At 37.4% G+C, this 24,924-nt stretch overlaps 2 protein-coding genes and 1 long non-coding RNA gene across 17 annotated transcripts in view; 1 reads left to right on the top strand and 2 right to left on the bottom strand.

The window, feature by feature from the left end:
- LOC119562996 (kinesin-related protein 4) overlaps positions 1-7,245 on the top strand; it is a 33,677-nt gene extending 26,432 nt beyond the window's left edge. For 6 of the 15 annotated variants that reach the window (XM_037876198.1, XM_037876181.1, XM_037876238.1 and 3 more), the window contains 4 exons: positions 207-634; positions 683-797; positions 3,037-3,450; positions 6,422-7,245. In XM_037876198.1, the coding sequence (XP_037732126.1) occupies positions 207-634; positions 683-797; positions 3,037-3,450; positions 6,422-7,113 (1,649 nt within the window). In that variant the 3' untranslated portion in view covers positions 7,114-7,245. Of the gene's footprint in view, positions 1-206; positions 635-682; positions 798-3,036; positions 3,451-6,421 lie in introns of those variants that run through there. The other 9 variants (XM_037876230.1, XM_037876215.1, XM_037876206.1 and 6 more) reach the window with 5 other exon arrangements.
- LOC119563145 lies at positions 940-4,596 on the bottom strand. Its single transcript, XR_005222112.1, has 3 exons — positions 4,362-4,596; positions 1,186-1,339; positions 940-1,131 (listed from the first exon to the last, which is right to left on the bottom strand). It is a non-coding gene; the product is annotated as an uncharacterized LOC119563145 (long non-coding RNA).
- Positions 7,246-10,876: 3,631 nt separating the features above from the next.
- On the bottom strand, positions 10,877-24,924 carry LOC119558948 (zwei Ig domain protein zig-8). The gene is made up of 8 exons (XM_037872147.1): positions 24,451-24,924; positions 24,268-24,383; positions 17,583-17,793; positions 12,440-12,493; positions 12,274-12,376; positions 12,028-12,215; positions 11,792-11,971; positions 10,877-10,981 (listed from the first exon to the last, which is right to left on the bottom strand). Exons 1-7 carry the CDS (start codon positions 24,578-24,580, stop codon positions 11,835-11,837), a joined length of 939 nt encoding a protein of 312 aa, XP_037728075.1. The 5' UTR covers positions 24,581-24,924; the 3' UTR covers positions 10,877-10,981; positions 11,792-11,834.

Genomic DNA, 24,924 nt, shown 5'->3' with positions numbered 1-24,924 from the left:
ATAAAGGCTTGAGATCGTAGTAAACACCTAATTTTGTCTGAAAGTCAGCATATTATTTTAATGTTTTTTATTTTTACATACATGCTTTGCTTCATTTTTGACGCTCCCGCCGCTGCTCCCGCCGCCGCTCTCACCGCCGCTCCCGCCGCCACCAACGGCTGCAAATCAACCAACCCACAAACCGCTAACTTCTTCTGTATATGAAGGCGCCGAACTGTTTGCAAAACGCCGCAGAAAGGCCGATAATTGGATAGTCGATGAAACCAACTTAGAGACTCAAAATCCTCCATCTGGTATTCCAGATTACCAGCAGTATCAACAAAGACCGGCTATATCACCGAACATTTTGCCGGCATATTCTGATGCGGGAAAACATCGCGTTCAGTTGAATATTCATCAAAATCAGTTAATTGAAAAGTATTCAAAGCCAGGATTGCAGGTGGTTCAGTCTCCTTGGGATGCAGCTTTACAAACTGGTTCAGCCAGTACAGCGTTTTTGGAAGATAAGGATACCAAAAGTCAATGTTTCTCACCTGCTGCCGTATCACCCACTCCGTACTTCCAAAGTGGTAGAAGGGATTTAACGGATGCTGTGGAACCTACGCATTACAGGCCTCAGAAAGATTATAATAATGTATGTTTCTTATAATTACTGAACGTAAATAATAGTATCTTTTCACAGGCCATTGCTTCTCCACCGCAGTCAATCAATGTACCCTCGAATCCCCAAAGGGAGCTTGCATACACACCATCCGTTGCTCAGGGCTGGGGAGGTCGCAATGTGGAACTACCAAAAGGTTAGTATAGATTTGCGGTAACGGCTTGTGTACGTGATAACTTAATATTATTTTAAATGAAACAGGTTGCTGTAGTATAAATATGAATAATCTATTGTATTGCATATATATATACATAAAATTGTATAAATAATTGTGTACATATAGTCGCCATCAATTCATTCAGTAGTTCGGATCGCAGTGCATTAGACCTTTCGGACCTGTTAAATCATCATCACTAGACCAGTCGATCTAGCCCTTTCCGTCTGCCCGTTCTTAAGACCGTTTTTACGTTGATCTGACCGTTTTTGCCGGGTCGACACAAACGGCTCGAGCTTCCTCATTTCCTTTTTTACTTTTAAATTTTCTTGTTATTTGGGACCAAATCAAATTTCTACTCAGAAAATACCGTAAAATAAAGTTGCTTTTCCAATCTCCTCATATGAATGTTGTTAAACGTTCTTTAGCTGTCTCACAAAGATTATAAAATGTAATCTTTTATAGTCCCCCGCAGCCGAAAGAGTGCTTAAAAATCTAAAAGACCGAAATGCATCGAAATAGCTCTGAAAAATAAAAAAAAAAACCTTAATAACACTTCCAAAAAAGTTGAAGAGTCCCAAGAGTTGAAGATGATTTTTAATTTTTATACCCTTGCAGAGGGTATATTGATTTCAGTCAGAAGTTTGCAACGCAGTGAAGGAGACGTTTCCGACCCCATAAAGTAGACGAGTCGATCTAGCCATGTCCGTCTGTCCGTCCGATTCTACGCAAACTAGTCCCTTAGTTTTAAAGCTATCGGGCTGAAACTTTCCCAAAAGTCTTATATCTTTTGCAGGTAGTATATAAGTCGGAACCAGCCGGATCGGACAACTATATCTTATAGCTCCCATAGGAATAATCGGAAAAAAAATTCTTAAAAATTATATCTTTCCATTTTTTAATTAGTTTTGAATTTCGAATTAAATTTTATCGAAATCGGAAGACTATATCATATAGCTGCCATAGGAACGGTCGGAAAATAGGTGGGGAAATAATATGAAGCAAATTATAGCTTCGGTGTTTTTCAACATATAACCTCCTACGCTTGGAAATAACATTTTTTAATTAGTTCTGAGTTTCGAATTTAATTTTATCAAAATCGGACGACTATATCATATAGCTGCCATTGGAACGATCGGAAAATAGGTGGGAAAATAATATGAAACAAATAATAGCTTCGGTGTTTTTTGACATATTATCTTATACTATTGGAAATATCATTTTTTGTATTTTTAAATTTAATAATTATAGCTGCAAGGGTATACAAAATTCGGCTTGCCGAAGTTGACTTCCTTTCTTGTTAAATTTCCCATTGTTCTTATGAGAGCTATGCAATAAAAAGAAGAATTTTGGATATGTTTCAGACCGATAGCTTAGAAACTAAGAGAGAGTATTTTACGTACACACTGACAAATGGATATGGCTGATCATGAATAAATATACTTTAGAAGATGGAAACGACCCCTTCACTGGGTTGAAAACTTTTTAATAAAGTCATAAGAAATCGTAAGAGTCTCCTGAGTACAGAAAAGGTTTCCGATATAAATACCGCTTCGGCACGTTCCTAAACCGTTGTTAGTTTCACCACTTCAAGGCAAATGTTCTTACAAATGGTTTATTTACTTTGTGGTTTTATCAAACACAGTAAGACCAGTTTGAGGGAACTGTACAAATATTCGGTCACACTGCAAGGAATACTGTATTTCCTGAAAATGTTTGTGAAATTATTTTTTAACTGAGTTCTAGGGTCATGTGGAAAGGCCCTAGCTGTTGCAAAGCAGCGATCAGGCAAAATGCTTTTAAATTATTACTTAGGCTGACAATAAAAAGACCAAGACAAAATGCTTCAAAATCTAAAAAAAATTTCCTATTACTTAAAGTTTACTTTAACTAAAATACTAGAGGTCCCACAAAAAGTATGATGGATCAATGTTGAAAGCAATGGTTCAAAGTACCATTTCAGACATCTTCTAGTCCCGTGGGCTTCGGATGGCTTAACTGTTATTAAAAATCCCTTAAAATCGAAGATTTGGTACTTTGATCACGATTTCCTTAAAACTGTGACGTGAGGGAAAGTTTCAAAAGCTTTGTTTTAATTATTGAGCGGGTTGGGACTACTTTTATAGGATTCTCCAAACCCTTACATATTTTTCAAATCTTTAGGAATAATAAATCTTGGGTTTTTTTACTTGTTGTTTTCTTGGTAATTCAAATATTACAGAATCTTTGCAACCTAACAAAACTGAATCATCGCGTCAGACTCACCCCCAATATTACTTTAATGAAGATAACCTGACTTCCAATTTCGCTAAAGATGTGCAGAGTCGATTATATGAACTCGAAAAATTTCAAAAATTATTTTTGGAGCACCAACGCCTTCAAATAGAAATATTACGGAACCAAGAAAGTGTCCAAGAAATACGTTCAACCCTTCTGCCTCAGGCTTATCAAAGCGGCAAAGACTGTATTAAAAAAGTTGGCTTTGAATTAAGTGATGATGACCAGAAAGTCAAAGATGACCTAGATGAAAAATTAAATGTGCGAGAATTAATACAATCTTTTGAACAACAGAATTTATCGGAACTAAGCCATTGTCAAGACGGCCTTGCCGCACCATCAAATTACGACAATAAAGGCAAGGCTAAAATGTTTATAAATTGTTTTGTGTTTAAATGCATATGAACAGTGTATGTATCTAAGAATAAAAAATGTTCAGTTTACTTTGTTTTCTATGTATGTATATTGATTAGTGTTATGTTACAATATTTGTTTAAATAGCGTACTTCCACATGGGACGCTTGATTTCAACGTCAATTGTTTTTAACGATTATGATATTCAAAGTCAAGGAACCGAAATTAAAAATTCATTATGGTGTTATTCCCAGACATTGTTCAACTCGTTCATTAGAGCATTAACTAGAGTCTTGGACAGAAACAGAATATATAGACATATATAGCACTTACATGCATTTTGCTTGGATACGAAGGCATGGTCCCTTTATCATTTGAACGGCTACTTTAAATTTTATTATTCAAGTAACTTTAACTGGCTAAGTTTAATGTTAAACGCTTTCAATATGAAGTGCCAAGTTGGTACAAAATTATGGCCAATTATTAGTGATTTGTTAAGAAGCAGCATTTTTATACAACTTAAAAATATTTTCACTCAGTTAAAAGTCACAAAATTCGTTTTTATACTTAATCCCAATTTTACTACAGTTCAATGAATAAGCAAATTTGTACTTTTTAGATCAAATTAGCCGCATATTAAATTATCGAGAAATTTTTAAATACCAGAAAAAATACATCGGTTTCTTCAATTTTGCCATTAGTTGCTAGTTGGAGTTAACATGTGTTTGTTCGCTCGCACTTACATTAAATCGCATAATCTATGGAAAACTTGATCTAACGAATAAGCCGAACTATGTCGTGGAATAACAACATTAAAAGTAGTAGCTGGTCTGTAAACGCTTTCGACAATGAAGCAAATAGTCTGCAAAGACTCTAAAAAGAAAATTGTCAATAATGCAGCGGTCGGCATCTTACCATTAATCGGGTGCACGGAACACCTCGGCTCGTTCGTTACCACCATAAAAAGCTCCAAATGATTATTTATTATTATTGCTATTAGCAAATTAATCAATGACAAGATTTCCATTCAGGCATGCGTAGTGATAATTGAATAGGGACTATTTTGGGCCAACAGTAACGCCATGAGAATTTTCACAAGTTACAGCTTGGACCCCTAAACCGTTTATAACACCACCCTCGCATACGATTCCTTGACTATTTCCATTTTAAAAGCAACCATTTTGGGAGGTGGATGCGCCTTCAAATGCAAATCCCAAAACGCATAGTACAATAATCACTTAAAATCGTAAAAAAATACTGAAAAAAACAATGGAATACTGAATCGATTTGCTTATCATTTCATGAAGTCGGCCAATTCAAGCATAAGCGCCGTTTCATAAATTCGAAACAAACGAAAGTTGAATATGAATCCAACTCCAATGCGTGAAATGGTAACTCTGGTAATACTTTATGCCCTTCAGTGTCTGAAGGCAAAAGGCATTTTGTTTTTTTTTGTGTCTAAAACGCTGTGACGCAGCGTAAGGACTGCCGACGAAAACACCCGTGCAACAAAGAGAGGCAGATATTCTTTGTCTTATAATCTGTCTGCACTCCGCGCTCGCAGAGACAAATTTTTATAGTCGGATATTTTTCGCTTTAGAAAGGGTATAGGTGCAGTGGCACGCGCCAACAGCGAAGAGAAAACAAAAGAAATCAAGAAAAGGGGTGGGGGGAAGACTATTAAGAGGGAAGCTAGTCATTTTAATTATGCAAATCAACGAAACATAAAACTAGTCTTACTAACAATAACCGTCCTTTAAAAAAAAATTAATTTAAAATTTAATAGAAATGTATGTACTTTAAATTCTATATTTTCATAAGTGAAAACTCATTGGAAATATTCTGAATTTCACAAGTGATTTCACGTGGGACGTGTAACTTGCAGGTGAATTCTTAAGTGAAAACACATCGTAAATATTCTGAATTTCACAAATGATTTCACGTGGGGCGTGTCACCGGCAGGTGACAGGCCATACGACAAATGAGTAAAGGGACCAAGTGAAATCCCGAGTGATTTCGAAAAATTTTCATTTGAATTTTCACTTTTGAAAAAGCGGACATCCCATACAATTGTCTATATGGAGTGTCACTTGTTTTTCACTCGTGCAAGGTGACATTTGCCGCGGCATTCACAAGGTGATTCACAAGTGAAACTTTTTTTTTGGAACTGAAGGGATTGTTTCGGCTCTCGTCAAAGTGAGCATAGCATACAAAACAGCAATACGTTGATAAGAATACAATACTTGAAAATAAATATACATATGCTCCCGTACTAAAGCAGGCGGCTTTTGCATTATTAATATTTCTTAGCCAGATGCGCACTCTTGCTAAATTTATGCATTTTTTGTAGGACATGGATTAAAAGTTTAGATAAGTGTTATAAGTCTTATCACACTTAATAAAATGAAAGAATAAAAAGACCTTGTCTCTTATTTCTTGCTTTTATTATATAAAATACTAGAACAAAAATATTTCCAAAAAATGGTTTTTTTTGGCCCTTGTTAAAAAATCTTGGTAAAAATACCATGGCTTATTTCTTACTACCCACAAAAAAACTTCCGTAAACTTTTAAAATTATGTACGATGTTGTTTGATGTTTGCCTGACAGGTATTTTGGTGCAGGCCTATAGGCATTAAATTATGTAAATATAGACGTATACATATAAGCACATCTTTACACGTAGTTCCTGATCCTAGCGGGGAGGGTACGTCAAATTAATAGAATGTGTGATTTCAAGTAGTAGGCTTTATTAAAAGAAAATATATATTTTTTCCGAGTGCTTTTCAAGATAAATGTTCGATAAGCAAAGGCTTTGTTTATGTATATGTGATATGTGAATTTTTGTTTTACATTTCAGGAAGATATGTAACGTCTGAATGTTCGTAAACTTGTTGAATCGTCTGACATTCACTTTGATTTTCAAAATACAGCACTGCAATAATTTATATTTCGTGTTTCTACTTTGTATTCACAGGCTTATATGTACCGAAAGAGATATCTCTTTCAAGCTACGCAGCACCTCCACAGCAGTACGCCGGGAACAATGAACATTTTGAATCACCAAACAATGGCTCTGTTTCGCGCCCTTTACCAAGGACTAACTTCTCTGCTTATCAAAGTTCGGTTGGAAACAATGGCATTGGCCAGTTCCCATTATCAAAGCCGTTGTCACCTGGGTTTAGCACTGTACCACCAAAGCAGCAGCTTTACTCGCCGTCTAGCTATCAAAGAACCCCAATTGGATCTGAAAACGTCGCGCCTCAGGTTAGCTTTAACCCTGCGCCTTTGACCTTTGATAAACTGGCAAGGTATGAACAACCTGACGGAAAGAATTCGACCAGTGCAAGTTCACAGTACCTAAATGTGCAACAAAAATCGCACGTGCGTAATGCTTCGCCGACACCATTTGGAATCGTACTTAATGAGCATACGTCAGGATCTCCAAGTTCAGCAGGGTCAATTGGATCTCCGTACCGTCAGCTGTTACCAACTGCTTCTTCTAGAGGTGGCCCATCAATTGGCAGGACGACTTCTCCACTGGCGAACAAAGGTCAAATCTTTAACCAATGTGCCAGAGGCTGGGGCGCTATTCCAGACAAACAACAGAGCTATCAAAGTCAATTCTCCTCACCAACAACTGGAAACTTACCATACACTGATTTTTAGATATTGCTCCAGAAACTTAACGATTTACGACACATTTACTTAAAATTTTATTCATATTATTTAATATTTAATGTGTTCTGTTTATTTGACTTTGTAAAATAATATTGGTACTACATCGGAGTACGAATGAAATTATTGCATTTTTTTTAAACCTGTTATGAAATTATTGTATTGACTTATGTAGATATGTATTAATTTATTTTGGGGGTGTTTGAACATTTAACATTCCGCAATAACTTTAAACATTTTTTGTGGGGGAAGGATAGTGGAAGATAATATTTGATAATACGGATTTTGTTGAACTATATACATATATAGTTTTCAGTGCTGCTGCCAGTGGTGGTGCCAGTAGTGATTGCACCTGTTAAGAAGAACTCGGTGACACAATATGTATATATATATTAATATATTATATGTATATTAAATCAGGCGGTCCAAAACGCAGTCGGGAACGTCCAAAAAAAAAATTGAGGCCGACGAATTTTCAGAGGATAATGATATTCTGTAGATCAATAAAGAAACAAGGAAGAACGCTATAGTCGAGTACCTCGACTATCAGATACCCGTTACTCAGCTAAAGGGACCAAAGGAAAATGGAGATATGCAAGCAGCAAATGCGCCACCTACCGGCGGTAGACAGATTTAAGCGTTGTGGGCGTTAGAAAGGGCGTGGGAAAGTTTTTTTTTAATCAATCGATAGGTATTGACGAGACCAATACATTTCAGTTAAAATTTTTTATCTAGCACGAAAATTGTGGGTGCCACAGGCTTGGGCGGTTTGTGGGCGTTAGAGTGGGCGTGGCAACCTTTTTTTTAGATCAATCGATAGGTATTCAAGAGAACAATACATTTCAGTTAAAATTTTTTATCTAGCATAAAAATTGTGGGCGCCACAGCTTTGGGCGGTTTGTGGGCGTTAGAGTGGGCGTGGCATATTCGCGTAACAAACTTGCGCTGCGCTCAAGCCTACGGAATCTAAATCTGAAATCCCGTTTCTCTATCTTTGATATTTTCCGAGATATCCGCGTTCATATATACGATTTTTTGAAGTTTGTGGGCGGTTTGTGGGCGTTAAAGTGGGCGTGGCAAACTTTTTTTAGGTCAATCGCTAGGTATTGATTAGAAGAATACATTTCAGCTAAAATTTTTGTTCTAGCATCAAAACTGTAGGAGCCACAGTTTTGGGCGGTTTGTGGGCGTTAGAGTGGGCGTGGCACTCTTCTGAAACAAACTTGCGCTGCGCAGGAATCTCAGAAATCTGCATGCCTAATCCTAGTATTGTAGCTCTTATAGTTTCCGAGATCTCAGCGTTCATACGGACAGACGGACAGACGGACAGACGGACATGGCTATATCGACTCGGCTAGTGATCCTGATCAAGAATATATATACTTTATGGGGTCGAAAACGCTTCCTTCTGCCTGTTACATACTTTCCGACGAATCTAGTATACCCTTTTACTCTACGAGTAACGGGTATAAAAAGTTAAATTGACATAAATGCAGTCCTCCGCGTAAACAAGCTATAACAGCAATTTTATATCACGAATAAAGGCTAAAGCCTAGTACTCAGATCGGCTAAGAGTTTCACTAGTCGAAAAATCTTATTCTTTGTAGTGTGACCGAAGTTTTCAAAGTTCACCCGCAATGCATGTAGCATGGTCTTACTGTCAAGCAGCTGGGTCTGTTGCCAAACGGAAAACAAATCAATTGGAGAAATTTAAAAAGGAGAAGTCTGCTGGTACACAAAGAAATTAAAATATAAACAAATGGAATGTTCAACGAATGTTTTTATTTATGTAAATTAGTGTCTTAAAGCTTCCTTCTCGTCCCACGGATGCTTCGCCATCTTTCCCGCGCCACCGCAGTCCAGCTCCGAGTTCCAATGGGCATATTGGACCTTGAGGAAGTGGGTGCCGGATTGGGAACGGGGTTGATCCGCTGATGCTGCAGGAAGTCGGCCAGCATCCTGGCAGTGGCTAGCTATGGCTTCTCCAACTGTTCCTTAGCGGGCGCCCTACTTTTCTCCTCCCTATAGAAGCCAGAGGGTTCTCCAGCTCCGCTTAAGCTGCCAAGTAGCTGGTGGTTATGGTGTACAGAGTCCTAATGGAGAGGTCTTCGGAGATCATATTACTGGTGGTTCTGCTAAAAAGATTCTTCTATTAGTACAACGGAACCAAAATATTTTGGCCAGATCTTACTTTCTTTGCGAGGACACGCCCGGCAGGATGTCCATGTAGGGAGCGAAGGCCCACTCGGCATGTTCCTTCCCACTGGGATTCTCTAGTGGATCTCCTCCAGCGCTTCAACTATTCTGCGGATTTGACCCGTTGTGGTACTGCTTCCTGTCGTTCAAGTCCCACAACAATGGGCAACAGCTTGGATTAGGCGTCCTTTTTCATCTGCACTGACTTCATTTAGCCGTTTTTGGTGTTTTTCTTCCATTTTTAATTTTCAAATTCCCCACCGCTTCTGCACGAAGCCCGCCAAAGATTAAATTTCTAATTCTTTGGGCCGCGGCTAACGGCGTTCATCGAAAATTCACTCGCGAAATCTGATATTTTTTCTGGTATTTCCTTAGCTCATCTGAGTACCGTGCTGAAAAACAGACCCGACGAAAACCTTTAGCCGCCTGTTTGCCTCTCGCTCACTCCTATGGTTAGCTCGCGGTTTTCGTCGATGTGAGTACTAGGCTTAAACTAGGAAGAACGCTATAGTCTAGTACCTCTCCCATCAGATATCCGTTACTCAGCTAAAGGGACCAAAGGGAAATGGAGATATGCAAGCAGCAAAGCGAGATTGAAATGCGCCACCTACCGGTGGTAGACAGATCTAAGCGTTATGGGCGTTAGAGTAGGCGTGGCAAAATTTTTTTGGATGAATCGATAGATATTGACGAGACCAATACATTTCAGTTAAAATTTTTATCTAGCATACAAATTGTGGGCGAAACAGGTTTGGTCGGCTTGTGGGCGTTAGAGTGGGCGTGGCATATTCGCGTAACAAACTTGCGCTGCGTACAAGGCTACGGAATCTAAATCTGAGATCCCAATTCTCTATCTTTGATAGTTTCCGAGATATCCACGTTCATAATTACGATTTTTTGAATATTGTGGGCGGTTTGTGGGCGTGGCAAACTTTTTTTTTTGTCAAACGATAGGTATTGATGAGAACAATACATTTCAGTTTAAATTTTTAATCTAGCATCAAAACTGTAAGAGCCACAGTTTGGGCGGTTTGTAGACGTTAGAGTGGGCGTGGCACTCTGCTGAAGCAAACTTGCGCTGCGGACGGACAGACAGACGGACAGACGGACATGCCTAGATCGACTCGGCTAGTGATCCTGATCAAGAATATATACTTTTTGGGGTCGGAAACGCTTCCTTCTGCCTGTTACATACGTTCCGACGAATCTAGTATACCCTTTTACTCCACGAGTAACGGGTATAAAAAGTCAAGTCTACAGGGCAGGGCCATAGTTAAGACTCTAAGCTTTAGAAACTTGGAATAAAGACAGACGGAAGTACGTAAAGACGCGTCTTACTTTATAATATCGGTTCGGAAGCTTGCCTTCTTTAAGGCACATTTTTTTCATATACCCCTTTTGGTCCATGATTAACTTGAATATTCCAGTGCACACTGGGCATAGTTGATTATTCGAACATCTTTACTTTGTTAAATATTAAGGTAAAATACGGAAGTCCAATAATTGCCAATTTATTTCCAAAGCTCTTTAAAATATATGAATATATACATAGTACATCAATATTTATTATAGTTATTTATTTCATATGACTATAGGAATTACATTTAATTTTTGTATAGAATATTGCGTGTGTTACAATGGGTCCTTTGGAACACGCTGTGATCTGAAAATAGTATATAAATAGTTTATATTAGCATTGGTAAAACAATAACAATTTTAAAAGATGTACTTATAAAGTAATACAAGTCGTGCACAAAAAAATCATGTTCAGCAAGATACTTTTTATACCCAATACTCGTAGAGTAAAAACGTGTACTAGATTTGTCGGAAAGTACGTAACAGGTAGAAGGAAGCGTTTCCGACCCCATAAAGTATATACATATATTCTTGATCAGGATCACTAGCCGAGTCGACCTAGCCATGTCCGTCTGTCCGTCTGTCCGTGTGCCTGTCCGTCCGAATGAACGCTGAGATCTCGGAAACTACAAAAGCTAGAAACTTGGGATTTGGTGTGTAGATTCCTGAGGTTCGTGAGCAGAGCAAGTTTGTCCCGCGAATATGCCAAGCCCACAAACAGCCTAGGCCTGAGAAATGTATTAGTCTCGTTAATACCTATCGATTGAGACAACTAAAAATTTGCCACGCCCACTCTAACGCCCATAACGGTTAAGCCTGTCTACCGCCCACATAACCATATATTGAGATCGCGGGTAGGTGGCGCATTTCAATCTCGCTTTGCTGCTTGCATATCTTTATTTCCCTTTGGTGCCTTTAGCTGAGTAACGGGTATCTAATAGTCAAGGTACTCCACTATAGCGTTCTCTCTTGTTCTCTCTGAACTCTTCGAACCACAAAACGAACAAGATCCAAAATATTTCGTGTTAGTGCTCTGTTGTAATCAAAAATGATTATCCTCTAGGTAACATTCACAGACTTAAATTAATAACCTTATAGTAAAACTTTGTAAACTTACCTTAAGGCTAATCAAGTAATATTATGGAAATTGTATTAGTTAGTCATCTCTCTCTTCGATACATATGCTCTTCAAGACTTGAAATATATAACAATACTTTTACTGATATGATAGTTATCATTGCAGTGTAAGCCCTATTGCCGATGGCAGCACTAGTTTGCATTGCTGCAGGCTGCTCCCCTGTAACAATTGGAAATTTGAAAACCATATCAAAAATAAATATGTTTAAAATTTACCGGTTAATACATGAACCCTAACGGACGCTGGTATGGCTCCGTTCGGAACGCAAGTATAGTTTCCAGAGTCCCGTAATGACGCCCGTGTTAGCATCAATCGACTGGTGGTTCCTATATCAGTTTTTTCGGTTTCTAAACTTATTCCACCGCGAAGTGAATCAAAATCGATGATTGATGAGCCATGATACCTTTGAAAAGATTGTTCCAATAGGTTATATGCTTTTTAAGAAAAAGTTGCTTTCATACCAAATTACTGATGATGCATGCGTATTCACTGAGCAAGCCAGGGCAATTGTGCTATCACGTTTAACATGGATTTCAGTAGATCCAAGAATTTTCGCTCTAGCCGCTGTATAAATATATATTGTTTTTTATTTGTTAACGTACATATGTACACTGGATGGGGCTATACCTTTTGAATCGTAAATCCGCTTTTCCGTTTTTAAATCTCGAAAGTCACTATCAGCTGAAACGTGAAATGAAAAAATATGTATAAATTAGTATATTACATTTATTCTACGTGCAAAAAAAATCATTTAACAAACTATTTAACTAAAACATGAATAATTTTTTTTAACACTTTAACAGACTTGATGGCAACACCCCATCTGGAAAGATCACTAGTTGCCTAAAAACGAATACTCAGAACTCACAAAAAGATCTTATCAAAGAGCTGAAGCCCATAATTAATCTCTCAAAATTGTATACTTTTGTGCTAAAAGGTATTGGTATATGTTGCAATCTCCGCAGGCAGTCTTATGCAGAATCGTAACCGGTTAAGGCAACTTTTTGGTTGCTTTCAAACCCACCGTTGTGTTTAGCAACACTAAGATCTCGACATTGTCGGAGGATAGGACGAAAGGAAGGCTAAGAACGTTTTTTGCACTTATAAAAATAGCACCATACAAACAATTTTAAAAGCCGTGCTTTTAATCATGGTGCTCAGATTCGCCGGACGCCTAGGACGCTTCCGTGTAGAACTTTGACGATTTTATTTTGTAAGCTGGTGTAATAATAAATTCGACAGGTCTGAGGAGATTCAATAAGCAGCAAACAAAATTTATTTGTAAGTTAAAATTAGTAACTTAATGGTAATGGTAGAGGCCTGTGCCCATAATATCGCAAAAACATCTGTCGGTGGACAACGATTAAAAAAAAAAATTAAGGCCGTATATCCACAGAAAAAAATGTGGGCCCAAATTTTCATAGTTTTGCATACAATAAACAAGAGAGAACGCTATAGAAACCTAATCGAGAGTGGTACAGAATTATACAAGTAGAATTAAAATGTGTTTGTCTCTTTAAAATTGTCTAAATTCCCCATCCTCATCCCCCGCATAACGACAGTTACTTGTGTAAGCACAGGCACATGCGCCCTAACATAAAATATATTCAAACCACATTTGATAAACCCTAACATTATAACATACAAACAAAACTTAGATACCTGCAAATATAAATCGAGTATATACACCTATACGAGTATAGGATCACTAGCCGAGTCGATCTAGCCATGTCCGTCTGTCGGTCCGTCCGGATGAACGCTGAGATCTCGGAAACTAGAAGAGCTAGCCTATTGAGATTTGGCATTCAGATTCCTGAGTGTCTTACGCAGCGCAAGTTTGTTTCAGCAGCGTTCCACGCCCACTCTAACGCCCACAAACCGCCCAAAACTGTGGCACCTACAGATTTGATGCTAGAATAAAAATTTTAACTGAAATGTATTGTTCTCATCAATACCTATCGATTGATAAAAAAAAGTTTGCCACGCCCACTTTTACGCCCACAAACCACCCACAAACTTCAAAAAATCGTAAATATGAACGTGGATATCTCGGAAACTATTAAGGATAGAGAATTGGGATCCCAGATTTAGATTCCGTAGCCTTGTGCGCAGCGCAAGTTTGTTACGCAAATATGCCACGCCCACTATAACGCCCACAAACCGCCCAAGCCTGTGGCGCCCACAATTTGCATGCAAGATACAAAATTTTAACTGAACTGTATTGGTCTCGTCAATACCTATCGATTGACCCAAAAAAATTTGCCACTCCCACTCTAACGCCGACAACGCTTAAATCTGTCTACCGCCGATAGGTGGCGAATTTCAATCTCGCTTTGCTGCTTGCATATCTCCATTTCCCTTTGGTCCCTTTAGCTGAGTAACGGGTATCTGATAGTCGAGGTACTCAACTATAGCGTTCTTCCTTGTTTTCAAAATGGATTCATGTAGCTTTCTAATGAGTCTGTTTCCAAGGAAATATCTCCATTTGTTTTTATACCCTTGCAGAGGGTATATTGATTTCAGTCAGAAGTTTGCAACGCAGTGAAGGAGACGTTTCCGACCCCATAAAGTATATATATTCTTGATCAGCATGACGATAGACGAGTCGATCTAGCCATGTCCGTCTGTCCGTCTGTCCGTCCGTCCGTCTGTCCGTCCGTTTCTACGCAAACTAGTCTCTCAGTTTTAAAGCTATCGGGCTAAAACTTTCCCAAAAGTCGTATATCTTTTGCAGGTAGTATATTTGTCGGAACCAGCCGGATCGGACAACTATATCTTATAGCTCCCATAGGAATAATCGGAAAAAAAAATTTAAAAAAAATTATATCTTTGCTGTTTCTTAGCATATAACCTCCTAAGCTTGGATATAACATTTTTTAATTAGTTTTGAATTTCGAATTAAATTTTATCGAAATCGGACGACTATATCATATAGCTGCCATAGGAACGATCGGAAAATTGGTGGAAAAATAATATGAAAGAAATTATAGCTTCGGTGTTTTTCAACATATAACCTCCTACGCTTGGAAATAACATTTTTTAATTAGTTCTGATTTTCGAATTTAATTTTATCAAAATCGGACGACTATATCATATAGCTGCCAAAGGAACGATCGGAAAATTGGTGGAAAAATAATATGAAACAAATTATAGCTTCGGTGTTTTTCAACATATAACCTCCAACGCTTGGAAAGAACATTTTTTAATTAGTTCTGAGTTTCGAATTTAATTTTATCAAAATCGGACGACTATATCATATAGCTGCTATAGGAACGATCGAAAAATTGGTAGGAAAATAATATGAAACAAATTATAGCTTCGGTGTTTTTTAAGATATAACCTTCTACGCTTGGAAAGAACATTTTTTAATTAGTTCTGAGTTTCGAATTTAATTTTATCAAAATCGGATGACTATATCATATAGCTGCCATAGTAACGATCGGAAAATTGGTAGGAAAATAATTTGAAACAAATTATAGCTTCGGTGTTTTTTGACATATTGTCTTATACTTTTGGGAATATCTTTTTTTGTGTTTTTAAATTAAATAAACACGTCGGAAAACGTGTAACAGGTAAAAGAAATCTTTTTCGACCCTATATAGTATATATATTCTTGATCAGAATCACTAGCCGATTCGATCTATCCATGTCCATTTGAAAAATTATCGGTATGAACGCTGGGATCTCGGAAACTATAAGTGCTAGAATGTTGGGATTAAGCGTGCGCAGCGCAAGTTTGATCGGAGTGCCACGCATACTCTAACGTCCATAACGGAAAAATACGTTTTCTTTCAGTGGATATTGAAGTGGACTTTATTAATCAAAACTTATCTGGCGATGGCATCGGCGGTGTGTAACGCCCCAATAACGATGCAGTGGTACTTTTTATACCCTTGCAGAGGGTACATTGATTTCTGTCAGAAGTTTGCAACGCAGTGAAGGAGACGTTTCCGACCCCATAAAGTATATATATTCTTGATCAGCATGACTAGACGAGTCGATCTAGCCATGTCCGTCTGTCTGTCTGTCCGTCTGTCCGCCCGTTTCTACGCAAACTAGTCTCTCAGTTTTAAAGCTATCGGGCTGAAACTTTCCCAAAAGTCTTATATCTTTTGCAGGTAGTATATAAGTCGGAACCAGCCGGATCGGACAACTATATCTTATAGCTCCCATAGGAATAATCGGACAAACAATTGAAAAAAAATTATATCTTTGGTGTTTTTTAGCATATAACCTCCTAAGCTTGGAAATAACAATTTTTAAATAATTTTGAATTTTGAATTAAATTTTATCGAAATCGGACAACTATATCATATAGCTGCCATAGGAACGATCGGAAAATTGGTAGGAAAATAATATGAAACAAATTATAGCTTCGGTGTTTTTTGACATATTATCATATACTATTGGGAATATCATTTTTGTGTTTTTAAATTTAATAATTATAGCTGCAAGGGTATATAAGCTTCGGCTTGCCGAAGCTAACTTCCTTTCTTGTTTTTTATTTAATTAAGTACCGGTCGCGAACGAACGGGTCGCAAACGTACGATTTTTCCATGTTGTTTTTTTAACAGTTAAATAAGCACTTTTTAGACCTCTGTGGATTTTTACCTTCTTATTAGATTGCAACAAAGATATTTTGTAGAAAAAGTGCTAACAATTCATATGTTTTTCTTGCCAAATAATTAATCCTAAAATGCCTTAAAAAGTAGCTAAAAACGAAAAAAAGTACATTTTTTCAGTTTTAAGGGAAATTTCTTCTACAAAACAAATAAAATATGCTATGGTTCCACTATGTTATGAAAATATGGCCATTTATTTATGAAAATATGAAGATTTTATTGTTTCGGCCCTGTTTGACAATTTGGCGGATATGCCCATATGTAAGAATACATGCTTGAGCCAATAACCCCATAACTCCACCTTATGCTTCTATTTTACATTCACATAGGGGTTCTAAGGGTATTTCACTGACTCAACAATGGTATTAAACTGGTTGGCCTTCTATGAAAACTGTGGAAAGTAGAGTATACAAGAAAAAGGTTACTAACAGATCTTAAGAACTCTTCACTGTGGTGGAACGGATTACCGATAGAAAGATATTCAGAAGTCAGCGGCAGTTTTACTGCCCTCTGCTCTCCCTCTCCATCCCTCCCCTAAGTTTTCTCTCCGCTCTGGAGCGCTTAAGTTAAGCTAGGCTTAGGGAGTTCAATTTTTAAAGCGTAATAATAAACACCCACGCACGTCGCGTATAAAACCCCAAAGTACCCCCGTGTTTTTCGTACATTCGATCTTGGGATTTCAGCCAATTTCAGCGATCAAGCCACCCCGCCCCAACAATGCTGATCAAGAAAGTATACACCTTATGGGGTCGGAAACGTCTACTTCTCTGCGTTGCAAATTTCTGATTGAAATCGTTATACCCTTTGCAAGGGTATACAAAGTTTTGAAAAAAAAATATACCGTTCTGTTCTAAATGGTACGGGGCGGTCACATCGTGCGTCACGTCATACCATCTTTCACTGATGATTAACCTATTGAATCCGACTTTTTTTGGATCGGCATGGTAATTTGTGTGTAATTTGAATTGGAAGTGCATTGATGTGTGTGCCGACCGCTGCTGTCCAGTGTACGTGTTGCGGCACGTACGTCCACTAGTTAAGGCTTTTATTACAATTTTAAAAAATAGGAAAAACCAATAGAAAAACAATAAAAAAGGACACCCACGTACATTTAAAAAATAAGTATTAGTTTCCCTTAATATATGCACCTGTTATTTCCAAAACAATTGGTAAATTTATCTTTGGCTCGGTATTCACTTGACACTCATATACTCCGCTATCACGGGGCTGAGCATAATCAATCTTTAAGTCCCAATCTTCACTGCTAGGCGGATGTAATACAGAAAATCGTTGATCGCCAGTGTACGTATATATATTTGTTGTAAGAATATGAAGGTCGCGCTTACGCATCCATGATACCTGAAAAATTCAAACGTATTAGAAAACCATGAAAGGAAGCTTACTTCGGCATCCCGAAGCTTATACTAGAGCCTTGGATAAGAAACCTGACTGGTTTGTCAAACCTTAAGCCCAACTGACCTTTGTCATTTGGGTTTAGGTAAATCGGTAAAATTGAAAATTTTTGAGTCGGGTTGATAGGTAATATTAAACAAGAAAGGAAGTTAACTTCGGCAAGCCGTATACCCTTGCAGCTATAATTATTAAATTTAAAAATACAAAAAATGATATTGCCAATAGTATAAGATAATATGTCAAAAACACCGAAGGTATAATTTGTTTCATATTATTTTCCCACCAATTTCCGATCGTTCCTATGGCAGCTATATGATATAGTCGTCCGATTTTGATAAAATTAAATTCGAAATTCAGAACTAATTAAAAAATGTTATTTCCAAGCTTAGGAGGTTATATGCTAGAAAACACCAAAGATATAATTAAAAAAAATTTTTTTTCCGAACTTTCCTATGGGATATTTTTACTTATTTATTCCTGCATTTATTTTTACTCATTTTGTATACCCATGCAAGGCTCTTGTAAATACCCTTGCAGGTCGTTCCTAAGAGAGCAATCGTAGGAGTATATGCAGAGCTTTCCCAATTTTTAGAAATAAAACAAGATAAAACTTTAAAGTCGACGGCCCCGACATTCAGATACCCGTTACTTAGCAAAAGGAGTGCGAGATTGCATACCACCCAAAATTGCCACCTAACACTCCACATAACGTGAAACCTAGTTCGCGTTAGTGAAATTTCGTAAACAGCCGATTTGCTGCATAAGTAAAACTCCACCCCTTTCGCACTCTATTTAATTTGCAAATTATTATGCCCTAAATGACGGTATAATGATTTCAGTCAGTGCGTTTGCAACGCAGTAAAGAAGACGTTTTCGACCCCATAAAGTATACATATTTTAGACTATTCATCACTAGAGGAGTCGCTCTAGCTGTTTGCGTCTTACCGAATTAGACACTTCTGGGTTACGCCGCGGGACAAAATCAATGAGCAATTGTCTCAGGTACGACTATGCTTTGATGGCAGGACAATGATCGCGTCGCGACAATATGGTAACGATGGTTACTGGCTAATTTCCTATTCCCTGAGGTGATGAGTAGAACCGAGGAGTTATATATTGCGTTGATAACTGATTTGTTTGTTTGTTATATACTTCTTGGAATATATAGTGTAAAGAAAAGTGGCACGCGTTGTATTCTAAAGAAGGTCAGTGAATTTTGATTATGTTAACAGCTTGCGTAGTTGGCTCGGCTAAAACTGTAGAATGTATTGACCACTTGGCGGGTGAATGTACTGTTGAGCCGCACGGTCTCATAGTGAGACGTCGAGTAATGAGTTGACATTAAATATAATATGCTGATCGGGACTTCTCATATGCTGTGGGTGCAACTGGGCGTCTGGTACTGTTCGCAGCTTAGCTATTGCTTGATTTGTTGGGGTCTGGTCATATTAAGAAACACTGGCTTCAATCATTCTGCCCCCCATTGAGGTGTACCCTCAATAAAGGTGTGATGTCGGTCAGCCCTCGACCGAGTTATATAGTAAGCAGCTAACAAAATGTTGATCATGGCTAATGGTGACTGGAATTGTGTTCTCGTAAAAATTGATCATATGGCACGTCATATGGCATGACAGGACGTAAAATTCCTGTAACGAAGCATGGATGTTTCTTGGTTAAATTTAGAAATGTCATCAAAAATTCCGAATTCTTGTAATTTTGAAGCTGATAAGAAATCAGCTTTATTTGTCTCGTTAGTTCTCTTGCAGTGTGTTCTTCTGCTAGCTGCAATGAATTATTATGTATAACGGTCGATTCTCGTTCGGATGAGTCAGTTTCGATAGCTCTTGTTTGGCAACATGTAACTTCAGGCTCTATTATTTTATGACCCATTAATGCTTAGTTAGCTAAATGTATCCTTTCTTCATCGAGAGAGATCTCAATCAGCTGTTTGCTATCTTCTTTATCAAATTGGTTGTCATCCACAATATTTTCATCTTTCGTTGCTTCACAAGCAGGGTTGGGTCCTGTAAGATTGTCTACGCCTTCTTCTAATATATTTGATTTCCGTATTACACGAGGTTTCTTTCTTGAACCTGTGACCAAGCCTTGCACCTTGCGCTAGAGGATTTTTAGGTCCTATGTTAAAAATTCACTGGTAATTAAACAGGGATATAGACCAGAACCAAAGTTCTGGTCAATAGGTCCATGTTGCCAAAAGTCTGGATCTGATAACAGCAGTCCCTCGGGAATATTAAGACCATTAATGTTAAGATTACCATCAGCCTTTGGTTTGTTCTGCATTCTACGAGGTACCTTTTTAGCGCCGCTTGCTGACGTCTTTAAATACTTCCTAATATTTCTCTACTAGCTCCTTTAATCCTGTTAGTCTTGAGGCATACTCATATCCAGTTGGTAATGCCGCTTGCTGGACTTCTTCATCTAGTATACAAAAATGCTGCCAGAGATCGTTCAACTGACTTAGCTTGCCGGAATAGTAGCCGTCTCGGTGGCGTCGTTCGACAGAATCCTTGCTATAATTCTTTATGAACTGTTGTATTTGTATTCGTAGCTTATTTTGGCTGTCTAGTAGTCGACTTTGTAAATTGATTCTTGTATGACTTATTTTCTCTATAAATTTCGTGTTTGAGAGACGAAGAAACCTGTGATGCCATGAGTCCTGTAAAGCTGGACGATGCTTAGTATCCTGTGAAGCTGGATAAAGCTGTGTACCCTGTGAAGCTGGATGACCCATGGTTCTTAGGCGGGTGGATTAGTGCATTACTAACGGTACTTCTCAAGTGTAATTAAGTGCTCATGTGTGATCCTTTGTTGGTAAAGAAGCACGTCGGGGTCACCAATGTTTGTGTCTAACTGAAGTAGACACTTCTGGGTCATGCCGCGGAGCAAAGGGGGTAGAAAGCGCAAGTTTGTTACGCAAATATGCCACGCCCAATCTAACGCCCACAAACCGCCCAAGCCTGTGGCGCCCACAATTTTCATGCTAGATACAAAATTTTAACTGAACTGTATTGGTCTCGTCAATACCTATCGATTGACCCAAAAAAAAATTTGCCACGCCCACACCGATAGGTGGCGCATTTCAATCTCGCTTTGCTGCTTGCATATCTCCATTTCCCTTTGGTCCCTTTAGCTGAGTAACAGGTATCTCATAGTCGAGGTACTCGACTATAGCGTTCTTCCTTGTTCCATCTGTTTTTATACCCTTGCAGAGGGTATATTGATTTCAGTCAGAAGTTTGCAACGCAGTGAAGGAGACGTTTCCGACCCCATAAAGTATATATATTCTTGATCAGCATGACTAGACGAGTCGATCTAGCCATGTCCGTCTGTCCGTCTGTCCGTCCGTTTCTACGCAAACTAGTCTCTCAGTTTTAAAGCTATCCGGCTGAAACTTTCCCAAAAGTCTTATATCTTTTGCAGGTAGTATATAAGTCGGAACCAGCCGGATCGGACAACTATATCTAATAGCTCCCATAGGAATAATCGGACAAAAAAATGAAAAAAAAGTATATCTTTGGTGTTTTTTAGCATATAAACTCCTAAGCTTGGAAATAACAATTTTTAAATAATTTTGAATTTTGAATTAAATTTTATCGAAATCGGACGACTATATCATATAGCTGCCATAGGAACGATCGGAAAATTGGTGGAAAAATAATATGAAAAAAATTATAGATTCGGTGTTTTTCAACATATAACCTCCAACGCTTGGAAATAACATTTTTTTATTAGTTCTGAATTTCGATTTAAATTTTATCAAAATCGGACGACTATGTCATATAGCTGCCATAGGAACGATCGCAAAATTGGTAGGAAAATAATATGAAACAAATTATAGCTTCGGTGTTTTTTAACATATAACCTCCTACGCTTGGAAATAACATTTTTTAATTAGTTCTGAGTTTCGAATTTAATTTTATCAAAATCGGACGACTATATCATATAGCTGCCATAGGAACGATCGGAAATTTGGTAGGAAAATAATATGAAACAAATTATAGCTTCGGTGTTTTTTGACATATTATCTTATACTATTGGGAATCTCATCTTTTGTGTTTTTAAATTTAATAATTATAGCTGCAAGGGTATATAAGCTTCGGCTTGCCGAAGCTAACTTCCTTTCTTGTTTCATGTACATTTCAGCCTTAAATACCTATACTGTTGATTGTACATGTCCGAGACACGTCCACCCCTATAAAATATATATATTCTTGATCAGCATCACTAGATGAGTCGATCTATCCGTTTCTACGCGAATATGTCTTTCAGTTTTAAAGTTATTTACATTCCGAAAAGTCTTCATTTTATTGTAGATAGTAAATAATCCGAAACGAGATGGATCAAAAAACTACACCATATAGCTTCCATAGGAAAAATTATTTAAAATATTTAAATCAAAATTTTGATTTCAAATGACAGCTCTATGATACAGTCATCCAATCAAAAGACTTAATTCGAAGACAATATTGTCAAAAAACAACGAGGCTACAATTTGTTTCATATTATTATACTCGTAGAGTAAAAGGTTATATTAGATCCGTCGGAAAACGTGTAACAGGTAAAAGAAATCTTTTTCGACCCTATATAGTATATATATTCTTGATCAGAATCACTAGCCGATTCGATCTATCCATGTCCATTTGAAAAATTATCGGTATGAACGCTGGGATCTCGGAAACTATAAGTGCTAGAATGTTGGGATTAAGCGTGCGCAGCGCAAGTTTGATCGGAGTGCCACGCATACTCTAACGTCCATAACGGAAAAATACGTTTTCTTTCAGTGGATATTGAAGTGGACTTTATTAATCAAAACTTATCTGGCGATGGCATCGGCGGTGTGTAACGCCCCAATAACGATGCAGTGGTACTTTTTATACCCTTGCAGAGGGTACATTGATTTCTGTCAGAAGTTTGCAACGCAGTGAAGGAGACGTTTCCGACCCCATAAAGTATATATATTCTTGATCAGCATGACTAGACGAGTCGATCTAGCCATGTCCGTCTGTCTGTCTGTCCGTCTGTCCGTCCGTTTCTACGCAAACTAGTCTCTCAGTTTTAAAGCTATCGGGCTGAAACTTTCCCAAAAGTCTTATATCTTTTGCAGGTAGTATATAAGTCGGAACCAGCCGGATCGGACAACTATATCTTATAGCTCCCATAGGAATAATCGGACAAACAATTGAAAAAAAATTATATCTTTGGTGTTTTTTAGCATATAACCTCCTAAGCTTGGAAATAACAATTTTTAAATAATTTTGAATTTTGAATTAAATTTTATCGAAATCGGACAACTATATCATATAGCTGCCATAGGAACGATCGGAAAATTGGTAGGAAAATAATATGAAACAAATTATAGCTTCGGTGTTTTTTGACATATTATCATATACTATTGGGAATATCATTTTTGTGTTTTTAAATTTAATAATTATAGCTGCAAGGGTATATAAGCTTCGGTTGCCGAAGCTAACTTCCTTTCTTGTTTTATTTGACATTTGAAGAGGAGAAACGGATATCTGATAGTCGAGCCACACGACTAAAGCCTTTCTTCATGTTTTCGGCTCGAATAAGTGACAGCTGGTTTCACAAAGCATACTAAGATGAAATTTTCTAAACTCAAACATAAACAAAACCGACAAAGCTGATTCAATAAAAAAAAAATTTTGGATCATTCCTATGAGAATAACTTATATTCTACCTGCAATAGAAATAAGACTTTCGAGAAGGTATCATCCCGATAGCTTTAAAACTAAGAGACGGACGGACAGACGGACATGGCTTAATCGACTCAGCTAGTGATTAAGAATATATATACTTTATGGGGTCGAAAACTTCATCTTCACTGCGTTGCAAACTTTTAACTTAAATCATTATACCCTCTGAAAGGTTATAAAAATATAGACAAATATCATAAAGGAAAAATATTTAATTATGACCTCTTTTATAAAAGGTTGGCTATGGTAGCTATAGATATAGCCCGAACGCCAGGAATTTTTGGTCTGATCAGAGATTACATAAAAAATACGATTATATGTTGGGTGCTACCTTTAAACTGGCAAAAATTGTTTGAAGTTGGGCCTATATTCCCTATGGGAACAATCTGAAATCAAATTGATGCCCAGCTCTTTGACTGTCCGAAATTTCTTCAAATCGGACCTCGCAAACGGTATTAAAACCACGTATCCTTCACAACGGTACAAATTATGTCCAAAATATAAAACTCTCTGCAAGGGTGTAAAAATGTCAGACATTTTTAGACGAATTACAAACTTCTGTCCAAAATTTAAAACTTTCTGCAAGGGTATAAAAATGACATATATTATTAGCATATCAAATTTTGTTCTTTTACGGCAACACGAATACAAATATTTAGGAATATCCGTATTTGTATATACTTACAGTGCGATTTCCTTTATTTTTAACACGACATCTCAAAATTGCAATTTCATCGACGACAGCAGACACGTTCCTTGGGCTTATATCATCAAAAAAAGGTCTATCAGAACTGGTTAGATCTGAAAGGAATTGAAATTTAAAAACCTTGTAAAAAATACCTAGGTGGAAAATATTATTGTAACTTACCGTTTAGATTTAAAAATGAAGATGCATTAATTTGGTGAAGGCATATGTTAAAATTTAAGATCAAAATAATGAATGGCTTGAGTTTAATTGAGGAATTATCCGAGTAAGTGGCATTATTGCCACGCGTCATATTGCATTAATTCATTTACAACGATTACTCTTAAAATTGGAACATAATGATACAATCTATTTATTTAAGCTCACATTGAGCACGAAAAAAGCACATACTCGCGAAAGATTTTTACATATATTAAGACGAATTTAATATCCGAAAACTTTGTTTTAACACTCTATATAGGCTTTCAATAAATATTAAGTGCAGCAAATAAATAAAGTTGTGTTTATTAAGGTTTACGGTTTTTGGGACCTGTACTTTTGATATATGTACATAAAAGAATATTTGATTGCTTGTATTTTTATAAAAAGCTCAACTCTTTCACTTATGTAGTTGGTATCGATAATATTTTTTTCAGC

Source organism: Drosophila subpulchrella, chromosome 4, assembly GCF_014743375.2.
Source record: "Drosophila subpulchrella strain 33 F10 #4 breed RU33 chromosome 4, RU_Dsub_v1.1 Primary Assembly, whole genome shotgun sequence".
In the NCBI taxonomy this organism is placed as follows: domain Eukaryota; kingdom Metazoa; phylum Arthropoda; class Insecta; order Diptera; family Drosophilidae; genus Drosophila; species Drosophila subpulchrella.
This window is presented reverse-complemented; position numbering and strand designations above follow the sequence as displayed.

Excerpts from the sequence above, each read along its gene's own strand:
- LOC119558948 (XM_037872147.1), bottom strand. The coding sequence starts at position 24,580 with ATGACGCGTGGCAATAATGCCACTTACTCGGATAATTCCTCAATTAAA. Across the intron at positions 17,794-24,267 it reads AAAATAAAGGAAATCGCACT|GTATCATGGATGCGTAAGCG; the intron begins GTAAGTATATAC and ends TGAATTTTTCAG. Across the intron at positions 12,494-17,582 it reads AATTGTTTTGGAAATAACAG|CTGATAGTGACTTTCGAGAT; the intron begins GTGCATATATTA and ends TTCACGTTTCAG.